Source organism: Amia ocellicauda, chromosome 15 (assembly GCF_036373705.1).
Source record: "Amia ocellicauda isolate fAmiCal2 chromosome 15, fAmiCal2.hap1, whole genome shotgun sequence".
Classification (NCBI taxonomy): domain Eukaryota; kingdom Metazoa; phylum Chordata; class Actinopteri; order Amiiformes; family Amiidae; genus Amia; species Amia ocellicauda.
This window is the reverse complement of record NC_089864.1, coordinates 14125831-14140121: the sequence shown is the minus strand read 5'-3', so window position 1 is coordinate 14140121 and position 14291 is coordinate 14125831. Positions and strand designations below refer to the sequence as shown.

At 37.3% G+C, this 14291-nt stretch overlaps 1 protein-coding gene across 6 annotated transcripts in view; it reads left to right on the top strand.

The window, feature by feature from the left end:
* Positions 1–14291, top strand: part of msrb3 (methionine sulfoxide reductase B3) — a 32630-nt gene that overhangs the window by 770 nt on the left and 17569 nt on the right. Inside the window, exons 2-3 of one of the 6 annotated variants that reach the window (XM_066724172.1) lie at positions 6157–6311; positions 10948–11022. The exons of 1 other annotated variant lie outside the window; for it this stretch is intronic. In XM_066724172.1, the coding sequence (XP_066580269.1) occupies positions 6197–6311; positions 10948–11022 (190 nt within the window). In that variant the 5' untranslated portion in view covers positions 6157–6196. Of the gene's footprint in view, positions 1–6156; positions 6312–10947; positions 11072–14291 lie in introns of those variants that run through there. 4 more of the 6 variants (XM_066724178.1, XM_066724173.1, XM_066724175.1 and 1 more) reach the window with 4 other exon arrangements.

The following is a 14291-nucleotide window of genomic DNA, read 5'->3' as shown; positions in this document are numbered from 1 at the left end:
AGACTCCTGTTTATATAATGAGAAACATGACCCACTTCGTTAGTACAGTAAGTGTAATAGCAATGCTCGGTTTGAATTCAAAGTTAAGAAGTAGCATCACTGCACTTGCATTGTCTAGTACAATGTTCTTGTGATGGTGTGGTGTCTGTTCATTTGTTTTCTAAAAATGCATTGACCTAAGAGGAGATCAATACAGTGCAAGGCAAGCACTGTGTATTAGTAAATATCTAAAGGGAAGTCAAACAGCCTTGTAAGCCAGCTGTATTTTGCAATTATACTCTGTGTACTGTACAGTCAAAGAAAAGTATGCGCCCTTGTGTATAATTTATGCCAATTAAGAAGTATGGTGTTCAGTGCAGTTTTATACTGAATTCTTGTAATGCAGAGAAAATGACAGTATTGTAGGAAAACAGGGTAAGGCTGTAGTAAGGACCGTGTTGACTAGAGATTAAGCTGCATCAGTGGTACTACAGGTGCTAACAAGTGGACTGCAGATGCTGCTGTTGCCTGGGCTGTGTTCCCCAGTATGTCGTGCTGAAATGTGAAACTGTGCCTGATCAGCCTATGGGTTTGATTCCAGGCAGCATAACTAACGTCTTGGTGCTTTGCTTGTAAGTTTTCTTCAGTAATTCGAAGGTTTTCATTTCCTGCTGCGCTGAAGAAGGCACACTGCATTGGGACCTGTAGGCGTTGGGTTGCAGTCACTATTGTTGATCTTGGGTCTTGGCTTTGAAAGACTTCAGTTTTAGAGTATTCAAGTCATGGGGTGTTTACAAAGATCATATAAGATGTGAATGGCATCCTGTGTGTCTAAACAAGTACATTTTGTTGACGGAGAATTAGTCATGCTAAAAAGGAAAAAGAGTCAGACAAAATCAAATGGGTTTTACATGATGCTGGATGAAATATGGTGGTGACGAAACACATGGTGCATTGTAGGGGGATATTTTGTTACAAAGGAATGGTTGTGAATTCTCTAGGATCCTTCAGAATGCATTAAAATGAAACCATATGTTATATTAAACTTCTGCTAGTATGTCAATATTTGTTTATTTTTTCAGAAAGGCTTATTTTGTAAGAATTATATTACATAATGTATAATTTACACTGAACAAACGCATTTGTCTCATTTTTCTATTTATAAAGACAGTGTTCACTATCTGATCCTGTATTCACCTGACAGCCTGAAACAGCACAATCTTTCCAAAACTCCACTAACCGTCATATTAATTAAATGTGATGAACACTGTAAAACATGTTGGTTTCAGAAGCTGACCTGTAGGAGTCTTAGGGCCTGCACTCTAGTTTAGTACTCCTAATTTACATGTTTAACACTCAGGGGGGTTTGAATCAAGTTAAACCTGTATGTGAAGAATTTTTGTTTATATCAACTCATCCATTCCATATATCACATTGATTGGGAGTGTACCTCTATTAACGGTGCAATGGTATTCCATGACATAAAACAAATCCTGTTATGCTTTCCTGCATTTAACCGCAAAGCAAATAATTCTGATCTGAGTATATGAAGAAGAAGCGGAACATGAAAGAAGGCCAGTAGGCATTCAGCCTAACTGTTAATTGGTCGTGATGAAAGCTAGTGTGTTCACCTGCTTAAGAAAAATTTTCACAGCAGCATGACTGCCAGCACTGAAGGAGGATCTGTAGTAAAGTCTAGGACTTGCCAGTTTGCTGTAACTGATATGTTGCTTGATTGTGCAGTTAACCATTCTAGCCTGTCCATAGCATAGTAATGACAATTTGCTTGTAAGCTTCTTTTATCAGGGTGTAATAGCATCAGATATTACTGTTTTTCACAAATCAAATCCCTAAAAGTGTAATGCAAGTACAGTATATGTTTGATTTCCACATGGTATCCTGCTGAAGAGTACTCAAGGTTTAGAATATGTCAAGAATTGCACTGATGAGATGAACATGTGTGGCAGGGATGTTATAGCACTCGAGAGTAGTTGATTTCAACTCTTCACCCCACAGAATATGTCTATTCAGCTTTTTAGGTCCCCTCCCTTTCCAGTACTTAGTGCAAAGTAGTGACATACCTATCTATCATATAGATTAGATATGGAAGGCATGCATCCTTCGTAATGCACTGCACAGTAAGTGGATTTATATTCATGTCACGTCTGTACGTTTTGATCAGTAAGTGTTCTGCAAAATTGACAAACGTAAAGAAGGGCAATAGCATAAACTGTTCAGTAAGCCTGTTCAATAAGCCTTTGAAATCCTTAACAGTTCTGAAGAAATGTCAGAACATTCACCCTCTACCTATTTTAAAGTATATTTCCTCTGATGCTTTTCATGACCACTTTGCATTTTTCTACTCAACCACAATGAACTATTTTTGCTAGACTTGTATTTCCTTTGCTCTGCTTAATATATAGGGACTGGAGAGATTAGTATGATATTTTATGGATTAATGAAGACTAAACAGATATTAATCCTGAACATCAATAATCTTTTTTTTTTTTGTAGCCTACATAAATGGAAGTGCCACATCATTACTCTTCACTTATTCTCTACAATACATAACTATTTGTAATCATAGTTAACTTAATTAAAATTGTCTGTTTGAATAATATTTAATGTATGTATTTTTGACTGTTACTGTTTTGTGGAATTTCCAAACCCAGTAGGTTTACATGGAACAAGTAGTTTTTTGCATTTGCCAGCATTAATCCTTCATATTTTGTCAAGTGTAAACTCTGTTGAAGACATTATATAGCCAGGTTTTCTCTTATTCTAGTTAACCCAATCAGTATTTACTGTATGATCTTTCTGGCAGACTGGGCACACCTTTCTATCTGCTCTCACTGTCTTACTTGGTTATTGTAGGTCAAACAAAACAGAGATGGTTTCTCTTTGATCCCACTCAAAGCTACGGAGAGGCCAATTTGGTTGTAATCTTGGATTTCCTAGCAAAGATTGACAATGAATCATAAACAGGAGTCCCATGAGCATTATGTATATATGGCTTGCCATACACCAACCTGGTCCTGGTGGCCATAATCCTAAAGAAATGAGTAAATCAAATGATGGAGCTCTGGTTTGCAGGGAGAGAGAGTGAGAGCACAGCATTATAAGTGCAGGACCTATTAATGTAGTAAGGGTATGCAGTGTTAGGGTTAATTTTGACGCAGGGTTTAAGATATAGCTCCTCAGAGCCAATGCTCAGTGCATTTGGCCTGGCTTATCCAGGGGATGGTGATATCAGCAGGCAGAGTTATTTATAGTGATTTTGTCCTTGGGCACAGTCTGATGAACAGTGCCACACCACCGAGGCCAAGTGAGGCTGTGGCCCTCCCCTGCGACATGTCCTTCTCTGCTGGACAAGATGGATCTGTGTGTTTTGAAAACAGTCTATTTTCAGTGTATAACAACATACCTGGTTTTCGTCAGGCTGTGGTATTTAAGAAAGTAAGTGAAATCCAGTATTAATGGATTTCAATAAATAAAGTCCTGTTTAATTTTCTAATAGCAATAGCATTAGATAATTCTGGAGAAGATCTGAATTCACAAAATCCATTGTTTTTCATATTGGAATCAGTTACCAGCAACAATCAATAATTGTCCAAGCGTGGCAAATCAGATTGACATCACCATGGAGGTCTAGAGCTGATGGCAATGTGGTCTTGGGTAAGCATTCATTCAGTTTTTGGGTGTTGGTGATTAGGGAGAGGAAACATTTTCAACTTGGTTAGTTTCATTCTTTAGCTTTCACAGAAATCACCATCCATAGTCCCAACAATAGATTTTTGGTGCAACTTTAGTCACTTCTTTATCTGTTTCAAATAAATCAGGGTTTTCTGTTGTTAGCCATTATAAATAAGACAAACATGCTTTAGGATCCATTCTTTAGTATTGTGCTTACCTCATCTAACTGGCCCAGTTAAATATTACACATTTCTTGTAACAGGTACAGTTCCTATAGTTAACATCACAACTTTTTAAAGGAGACTGGGCTATTATTTTTGAACACTTCATCAAACAGAGAGTAATTTCATAATTAATAAAATTAGCAGTGTTACACTTGTTTAAATAGATAATATCTGGTAATATCATTAGTAGAAATGGGGGTGTTTGTAATGTAAATTGGGCATATGCAAGGAGTGCATGACTTTGTCATGTATAGTGTATCTAAGCTTTTAAGGCATGACAGAAGATGTAACAGTGAGGCTGCTCAAGAGTCTAAACTAAAAGGACAACTGCACAGTTTGTATGTGTCTTTTTTGTAATTAGGACACCTGGTGTAAAGATTAAATATCTCTGGGTTTTCAATGCCAATATCTGTAACATTTGATTTGGTTTGATATTTGTATGGTCAGTACTATGTAACACTATATGCATGGAAAAATAAACAAATAATTTCCTGTGATTAGCTTACTGAACTACTCTGAGCTGTCCTCAAATACTCTTAAAGCAGGATATTCAGATTTAAATAAAAAGTATTCTTTAATTGTAATACTAACAGCCTTAATAATCAAATTATTTATTTCAATAACAATTGTTTTTTGTTACTCTATGGACATTGAACACTGAATTGCAGTAGGGTCAAGCTGAAATGGCAATTTACAGCTTAAAAATATTGAAGATTAAAAAATAGACTTGGAAAAAGGTTTTTTTAAATCTGTCTGTCGGTCTCTCTCTCTCCCTCCCCCTCCATATATAATACACACACACACACACACACACACACACACACCCCTACCTCAACCCCTCCTCCTCAATCCAAGACTAATCTTGTTCAGAAGATTCACATTTGGGTGCATTGTTTTATTCATTGCTTTCTCAAACCACTCCATAAGTTACCAGACTCGATATGAAAAAAAGTGGTTGCACTCATCATAAATATTGTTGACATCTTTAATGCCAATTTTGATATTGCCAAATGTTATAATAATAAGGAGACTTAACCTGGAGACTGCAAATATTTTGAGAAAAGATTAGCATAAGTTTGTTATTATTTAAAAATATAATGAAGTCAAGCATATAATATAAAGCAATGTAAAAATATGTCTCAGAAAGTATAAAGTAGATGCTAAAAACGTTACAAATGGTTAATTGTAGGAAAGAGTAGTTTTGAAGGAGATTTGAAATAAAGAATACAGTCAAATAATGGTGTCTATTAAGGGTATTGTAAAGCTTGTTTCTCAAATGTTTTTAGATGCTGCTTATGCTAGGGAATATGTAGGAGCTGTGCACTGTTCCATGTATGTTGCACACTTAGTGCATCTATAACAGCCTTGGGTGCTGCTGTGACACACACTACCTTTTATGACTCTGTCACCATATTTATTCACCAAACTGAGTTTAATCCAATCACCAATTGGTGCACTTCTGATGTGTCACTGAGGAATTTGCAGTGGCGAATTAAACAACGCACTGATTCTCAGCCCTCAGACAGAAGTAGATTCCTGCTTTAAACAGTTTTATCTGGATTATCTTCTGTTCTGCCACCTTGTGTAAGATTCTGGTATTGAAGTTGCTGTGCATTAAATGTCAGTCAATGCAGCATATGTTCAGTCTTTTTCTCTGTGCGTCCGAACCGATGACATAATGCACTCTCTGCATTCCAAGGCAATCTGTATGTATTTTGCTGAAATACTAATCCATTATAATACTACTGAAATGAGCACAACTGTCATGGCACAATATCGCAAAATCACAAGAACTGGCAGCATACTACTACTCAGTAAAAGGTTTATGTATGATTGATCAAATTGGGAAATTACTAATGAAAAAAATGATTAGGGTTGTGAAATACTTTGTCTACAACAACCTATTATTTAAGTTCCTAATATAAAGTATAGTAAAATACTGTAAGATGCAATCTTAAGCAGGGTTACAAGGTTGCTTGACAAAACCCACCTAGCATCTTGAGATTGAATGTGTTCAGTTTCTTTTTTTCAGCTGTTCCTTTCCCCCAACTAGGATCAGCATTACTAACCTCACCTGTTCTTTTGCAACCCTTTGCCACTAGGTGGAGCTCATTCCACAGACACTGCATCTTCCAAAGTCATCCTGTAGCCCACTTACGCTGGTCCTGATAAGCACACAAGGTTCCTTTGCTTTAACAGCAGGATACATCCATGTCCTGTAAGTGGGCTACAGAGTGATGCGACTCCTCTCTCCCTGCAGCTCTTTGGCTGCCTCACTCTTGGTCTTTGACACCGGCCAGATGGCTGCAATCGTCAGGCGCACAGGCAGCCTGGTGCTTCAGCACTTGGCGAGGCACAATAGGAAGACCTTTAAGACTGAGGTGCGAGGACTCAATAAGACTGCAGCTTATCTAGGTAATGACTTTTCTCACTGAGCACCTTAATTTTCTCTCTAGAAAGTGAGCTATTGAATTCACATCCGTACGTCACTGCTTGTTTTTATCTAAGTGGTATATGTGTCATAGTAAGGGCTTTACCAAGAACCTTTGCTGTACCATATCTATGACAGCAGTCGGGATTAAAACACAATTTGATTCCCAGTTCCATGTGCATTATAGGAGAAATAACACATTATTTTTAGGTGTGATGAATGTCTGAGAGCATGCATGGCTACAGCACGTTTGTATTTCCTTCCTGATTGGTGTTCAGAAGTGTGGATGCCTTTGTCTTTGTTTTTAATCATCCATTATAGCCCAGGTGTGACAGCAGCCTCAAGACATGATGGCTTAATCAAATTTCTTTCAAGTGTTTACCAGCTTTAATTGATGGGATGAGAAGTGTTTCAACCAGGTTCTGACCCTTGACATTTCACAGGGCTTCTCCAAAGGAATAAATAAGCCTGTGAAATCAGCACAACAAATGTATTCTTTATGTTTTGAAATATATAATATTGTAGTTAAAAACTTTGTCATTTTATGTACATTTGCATTGTTTAAAAAAAATGAGTTGAAATAGCTTTACCATGTACTTTCTGCCTAGGAATTATTTATGTAATTGATATTTTATTTTTTCTAATGCATGTATTTTCCATAATTCTGTGACAGTTTTACAATGGTGAGTTTTAAATAGAGGCAGGTAACCTACTCACTTACTACTATGGAGTTTAGTATAAGTTCTCTCCTTTTGACACTACGATGCACAAGTATCACAGTTGGGAATAATCCTGCACGTTATTTAGGTGTTAGGCTAATTCATTTCTGTATCTGTTTTACCTGACAATTTGGAGGTTAAAACAAAAACCACTACTAGGGATTAGGGATACTGACCATGGTAGGAATGGTCTAATGGTTGCATTTATGTGGTTTAGAGAACTTAATTTTGAAAAATGTAGTTAAATTCTGCATTTAAATTATATGGTAATGGTTAGAGTCCCCAGTTAGGGTTGCTTTACTTTGAATGGTGTGTTGATTTACATGGGTGTAACCTTGCTGTTTGCTAGGGGTTGGAGTTCAGGCTCTTGTTTGGCCTTAAAATGGTGCAGGTAACATACTGGTGTAATACAATTGGTTCCACTGACACATTTGCCCTTTCTCCACTGAGATTCAGTATCATAGTTCAACATAATGATTCTGAAAATGATTGAGATTAATGGTCTTTATTTAAAATTGCAGAATTGAGTAATTTGAGTAATATATAGTTAGGTCCATAAATATTTGGACAGTGACACATTTGTCATCATTTTGGCTCTGTATGCCACCACAATGGATTTGAAAGGAAACAATCCAGATGTTCTTTAAGTGTAGACTTTCATCTTTAATTTAAGGGTAGTTACATCCAAATTGGGTGAACGGTGTAGGAATTACACCCATTTTTATAGGAGGTCCCCCCCAGTTTTAGGGACTCAAAAGTATTTGGACAAAATAACATGGTCATTAATTAAATTGTGAGTTTCAATAGTTGGTTGCAAATACTTTACAGTCAATGAAATCAAAATAAACCAATCAGAGAGATAAAAACATTAGGTGTTGGCCAAATCAACTATTTGGTACATTCTTAGAAAGAATGCACTGGTGAGCTGTGGTGGATGACAGGAGAATTCTTTCACTGGTGAAGAAAAACACAACAGTTGGCCAGATCAAGAACACCCTCCAGGAGGTAGGCGTATCTGTGTCAGTCAACAATCAAGAGAAGACTTCACCAGAGTAAATACAGAGGGTTTACCACAAGATGTAAACAGGCAACAGGAAGACCAGATTAGAGTTTGCCAAAAAACATCTAAAGAACCTGTACAGTTCTGGAACAACATCCTATGGACAGATGAGACAAAGAATGATGGGAAGAGAAGAGTATGGAGAAGGGAGGGAACTGCTCATGATCAGAAGCAGACCACCTCATCTGTGAAGCATGCTATGGCATGGGCATGTATGGCTGCCCAGGGAACTGGTTCCCTTGTATTTATTGATGATGATGTGACTGCTGACAAAAGCAGCAGGATGAATTCTGAAGTGTTTACATGGACAATGACCCAAAGCATACTGCGAAAGCAACCCAAGACTTTTTTAAGGTGAAGAAGTGGAATGTTCTGCAATGGTCAGTCACCTGACCTGAATCCAATTGAGCAGCATTTCACTTGCTGAAGGCAAAATTGAAGGCAAAACGCCCCAAGAACAAGCAGGAACTAAAGACAGCTGCAGTGCAGGCCTGGCAGAGCATCACCAGGGAAGAAACCCAGCATCTGGTGATGTCTATGGGTTCCAGACTTCAGGCAGTCATTGAAACTCGCAATTTAATTCATGATCATGTTAGTTTGTGCAGAATTCTCTTGAGCCCCTAAAACTGGGGGTACCACCTATAAAAATGGGTGAACGGTGTAGGAATTACACCCAATTTGGATGTAACTACCCTCAAATTAAAGATGAAAGTCTACACTTCATCATGATCGATCATCATGATCGTGAGAAATGGTATGTTGTCTAACAAATAATTTCCTTGCTGTATTTATGAAGTGACCTGGTGACATTTTAACACCTGTTTGCTGAAGAGAGAACTCCTCTTTCTACATGTACAATGAGGGAAAAAAGTATTTGATCCCCTGCTGATTTTGTACGTTTGCCCAATGACAAAGAAATGATCAGTCTATAATTTTAATGGTATGTGTATTTTAACAGTGAGAGACAGAATACAACAAAAAAATCCAGAAAAACGCATTTCAAAAAAGTTATACATTGATTTGCATGTTAATGAGGGAAATAAGTATTTGTTCGCCTATCAATCAGCAAGATTTCTGGCTCCCAGGTGTCTTTTATACAGGTAACGAGCTGAGATTAGGGGCACTCTCTTAAAGGGAGTGCTCCTAATCTCAGCTCGTTACCTGTATAAAAGACACTTGTCCACAGAAGCAATCAATCAATCATATTCCAAACTCTCCACCATGGCCAAGACCAAAGAGCTGTCCAAGGATGTCAGGGACAAGATTGTAGACCTACACAAGGCTGGAATGGGCTACAAGACCATCGCCAAGCAGCTTGGTGAGAAGGTGACAACAGTTGGTGCGATTATTCGCAAATGGAAGAAACACAAAATAACTGTCAGTCTCCCTCGGTCTGGGGCTCCATGCAAGATCTCACCTCGTGGAGTTTCAATGATCATGAGAACGGTGAGGAATCAGCCCAGAACTACACGGGAGGATCTTGTTAATGATCTCAAGGCAGCTGGGACCATAGTCACCAAGAAAACAATTGGTAACACACTACGCCGTGAAGGACTGAAATCCTGCAGCGCCCGCAAGGCCCCCTGCTCAAGAAATCACAAGTACAGGCCCGTCTGAAGTTTGCGAATGAACATCTGAATGATTCAGAGGAGATCTGGGTGAAAGTGTTGTGGTCAGATGAGACCAAAATCGAGCTCTTTGGCATCAACTCAACTCACCGTGTTTGGAGGAGGAGGAATGACCCCAAGAACACCATCCCCACCGTCAAACATGGAGGTGGAAACATTATGTTTTGGGGGTGTTTTTCTGCTAAGGGGACAGGACAACTGCACCGCATCAAAGGGACGATGGACGGGGCCATGTACCGTCAAATCTTGGGTGAGAACCTCCTTCCCTCAGCCAGGGCATTGAAAATGGGTCGTGGATGGGTATTCCAGCATGACAATGACCCAAAACACACAGCCAAGGCAACAAAGGAGTGGCTCAAGAAGAAGCACATGAAGGTCCTGGAGTGGCCTAGCCAGTCTCCAGACCTTAATCCCATAGAAAATCTGTGGAGGGAGCTGAAGGTTCGAGTTGCCAAACGTCAGCCTCGAAACCTTAATGACTTGGAGAGGATCTGCAAAGAGGAGTGGGACAAAATCCCTCCTGAGATGTGTGCAAACCTGGTGGCCAACTACAAGAAACGTCTGACCTCTGTGATTGCCAACAAGGGTTTTGCCACCAAGTACTAAGTCGAAGGGGTCAAATACTTATTTCACTCATTAACATGCAAATCAATTTATAACTTTTTTGAAATGCGTTTTTCTGGATTTTTTTGTTGTTATTCTGTCTCTCACTGTTAAAATACACCTACCATTAAAATTATAGACTGATCATTTCTTTGTCAGTGGGCAAACGTACAGAATCTGCAGGGGATCAAATACTTTTTTCCCTCACTGTATGTAGTACTAATTACTCTCAACTGTCTCATTTGTTACCTTTCAGGCTGGTAGGACAATCTTTATTATTCCACTTTGGAAATGTCTCATTAGTCACTACTAATTACTGAATTGGAGACAAATTTAACATTTACTATTTGTGAAGGAGATTGATGGCTTTTGGAAACCATCATTGCAAATTAAACCTTTCCCTTTTCTTTTTGAAATGCTTAACACATTCCTTTTTTAATTTTAGACATAAATGCAAAATACAATGTGCAAAATTGTATTTTCAAGACAAGAATAACATCATGGCCCATGGACAGTATGTGCCCTCACTGTCCTGTATGGTTATATGTTAACATATGAAATTGTTAATGTGTTTTATTCTTCTCATTTTTTTCCCTCTCCCTACCTTTAGCTGCAAAGCCCTGTTGCCTCAGGTTATCTTGGTGGAAATACTGCAGTGATGTCCGCATTCAATCTGCTGCACCTGGTGACTAAGAGCCAGCCTGTGGCCCTGCGGCCCTGTGGCCTCCCCTCAGGTTGACTGGGTGCTGTTTGACGTGTTTTGCAAACATGACCCCTAACACACACGCTAAAGGGTAAACCTTCTGCTGCAGAAAAACAATGCTAGCCAGGATTCATAGCCTAAAGTCCTGTAGTGGTGGTCAGTTCTAGCATTGCTGCTGACTCGTGGTACACTGCAAGAAAACCGCAAAAGAGGCAACTTCAAGAAGCTCAGATTTTAGAAATTAAAGGGTTGACCATTTCTTTGTTGTTTAGAAGATGCAGAACTTGCTGTATTCTACTATAATATTTGTTTGGTTTAAAGTAAATTCATCTAAAAGTATTTAAAGTATCTTCGTGTATTAAAAAAAACCCATTCAAAACAGAAAATGTATCAAGGTTCTCATAATGTATATATGAGAAAATCTAAATGTTTTGTAAAGATAGACAAAAAGAAGCAGTATTATTATTACCCAGCAGATGGCACTGTCTTTTTATATGTTCTGCACATATTGAAGCATTGGGTGGCACTATAGTGGGGCATAGGTGAATCTTTGGACAGGATTTCCACAATGAGCAGTGGTTTCATTTAAATAATAGTAATGTTACCTTTTATGTTTTTAAAATTAAGAGGCATAGCTTGCGTTAATATATCTATGTTCTAATGTAATATATTTTTAATATGAATGTTCAATAATGAAAGAATCTCCCTATTTAGGGTCTTCAACTTCAGTTGTGTTTTTCTGCAGGAGATCAACCCTAGTATTGGAATTTCACTTTATGCTTTGCTGTGTTTTGCATTTTTGGGCTTCTTTCTTACACGTAGAGTAATACAAAGCACACTGCTTGTCTCACACAATGCCTGCATGAAGTTATTACTGCTACTAATATCCACTTATTCATCTAAAGGTTTTGCATTTAAGATGACAAACGGGAGCTTCGTATTTAATACTGATACCAACAGATCAATTCCATGAGTAAAATATGTAGAATACACAAGCTAGTAAACATCTTAATGTGAATATTATATTCTTGTAAAGTTGACTGTTATGTATTAGATTCATACATTTAATTTGAAACTGTCAAGTCTTGATCAGTGTAAAATAATCTTCAACGCAAACTGACACAATACTAATGCCATGAATATATATGTACACATACATTGTTTTAAGAAAGTCATGATTCTGTATTTTAATAAATGTGCTACTTACTGCGTACAAGTGCACATAGTGGGATAACATACTTGAGGGATTTGATTAATTCTAAAGCTGTTTGTAGCTAAACTGCCTAATGCAATGTTAACAGAGTAATTTATATAATGCATACATTTCCCCTTGCTGTTAGCTCAACTTTGAATGGCTTATTAGATCAGGAAAACCGCGCACAGAGAGAATAATAAAAAACAAAACAAAGTTTGACAAGTTTAAATAAGCAAGAGGGGTTTATAAAGAACAAACCTCGCTTACAATTAGGAAACAATATTTATATTTGAGGTTGAAAAGCCAGGATGTAGGAACATTTTGCTAATTTGGAAGGTGACCTTTAAGTGCACCAAAACCAAATAATTTGTAGGGTATGACACAGGGCACATTCCTGTAAAATTTGTGTGAATGCTGCTTTAGTGGTTCTTGAAAGACAAACAAAGAACCTGGAATTAAATCTTTCTTCGTTCCCAGTAACAGTGAAGTGAACAATGGGGTACAGCAGTGCCCTTATGGAGCCCGTTGTTAGAATGAAGTTCAACAGTCCTATTACGTAGACGGCACACTTTATTTAAGATTCCCCTCCACCCCTCTGTATCAAAAGTAACTTTCAACCTATGGAATGAAGTGACTCCTTCAATGGGGCTCATTCAGCATAGCAGCCTTTAATGTCCTCATTATTTACTTCATTCACATGGTTTCAATTTTTCCTTTCTTTCTTTTTTTTTTTTCTGGGAAAGCTCAACATTTCAAGTGAGCCGTGAGCCACAGTGTTGCAGTATTCTATTTTTAAATTAACAACAACAGCAGCAACCACTCTTTGATGAAGCCATTTGTGTTTTGTATTCAGACCTGGTGCTCTAAGTTACTTTTAAGAAAACTATAGTAATGAGTGAAGGTACAAAACAGAAGAAGTATACAATGTTAGGAAATTGCAATTCAATACCATGTAATTTAAAACTGCAGTTGCGTCTCCTGAACTAAATGACATACAGATGGACAGCTGTGCTCCTGGAACATTGGAGGCACAATCAGTCTTTTTATGTGAGCGCATACATGCACAAGGAACACAAATATTTTTGTCAGAATTGTTTATTTCTGATTGTAAGTATTCTAATTACACCAGTAGTTAGCAATGTATTTTTTGTCAACAGAGATTGTAAAATGTTTTTCTTGCCTAAAGCTAGCTGGGACAGGAGTATTGTGCTGGAATGAAAAAAAATGGCTTTCAAAGCTTGGAAGAAAGGTGAAAGAGGCAACCCCATCTCAGCTTTATACCAATCAAGAATATAGTCGCCATCTTACATTTATGAGGCTGGTGCAAAGTTCACGTACAGCTCCATACATCTTTATTTTTTTGGTTTGCTTGTTTTTTTTGGTGTCTTGTTGCTACGTAGAAACAAGATTAATAATAAAAAAGCCTGTTAAGAGATGGACTTAGATTCCATTTTCTAAAATGGATCATTAATAATATTTGCAATAATAATACATTAATAATAATTGTAATTGTAATAAAAAATACTTTTAATTTATGAATTAATAATTATTAATGATTTCTAAGATAATTCAGCTAAATATGCATTTGGTTGTATACTTTTGTAATAATGGTCCATTTTCACTGCAACAGCTCAAGGATGTGATATATAGATATATATAGATATAGATATATAGATTGATAGATATACACACACTTATATTTGAATTATTATTCACATCCTGTAAATAGTAATTCAGTGATTCCTTTAGTTTAATATGTAGTTAAACTATATATAGATCATAATATATACATATATATAAATCTGCATGAACAGTTATCCTATTCATTTATTTTTAATTTCCCATTTCCCCTTTTTCTCATTAGAGTGTTAATATTAGATAAGCCAGTAGCAATAAAAACAGATTTACAGCTGCAAAGATTAAACATAAGTCTGTTTGAATTGCACAGCTTGGGCTTAATTAAAAGCCATGCCCATCTTATTATGGAGATATGATATACATTGTATTGCAGTTGCACTCCTACACATAGAAATGAACAGCCTATAGTCGCCTTTAT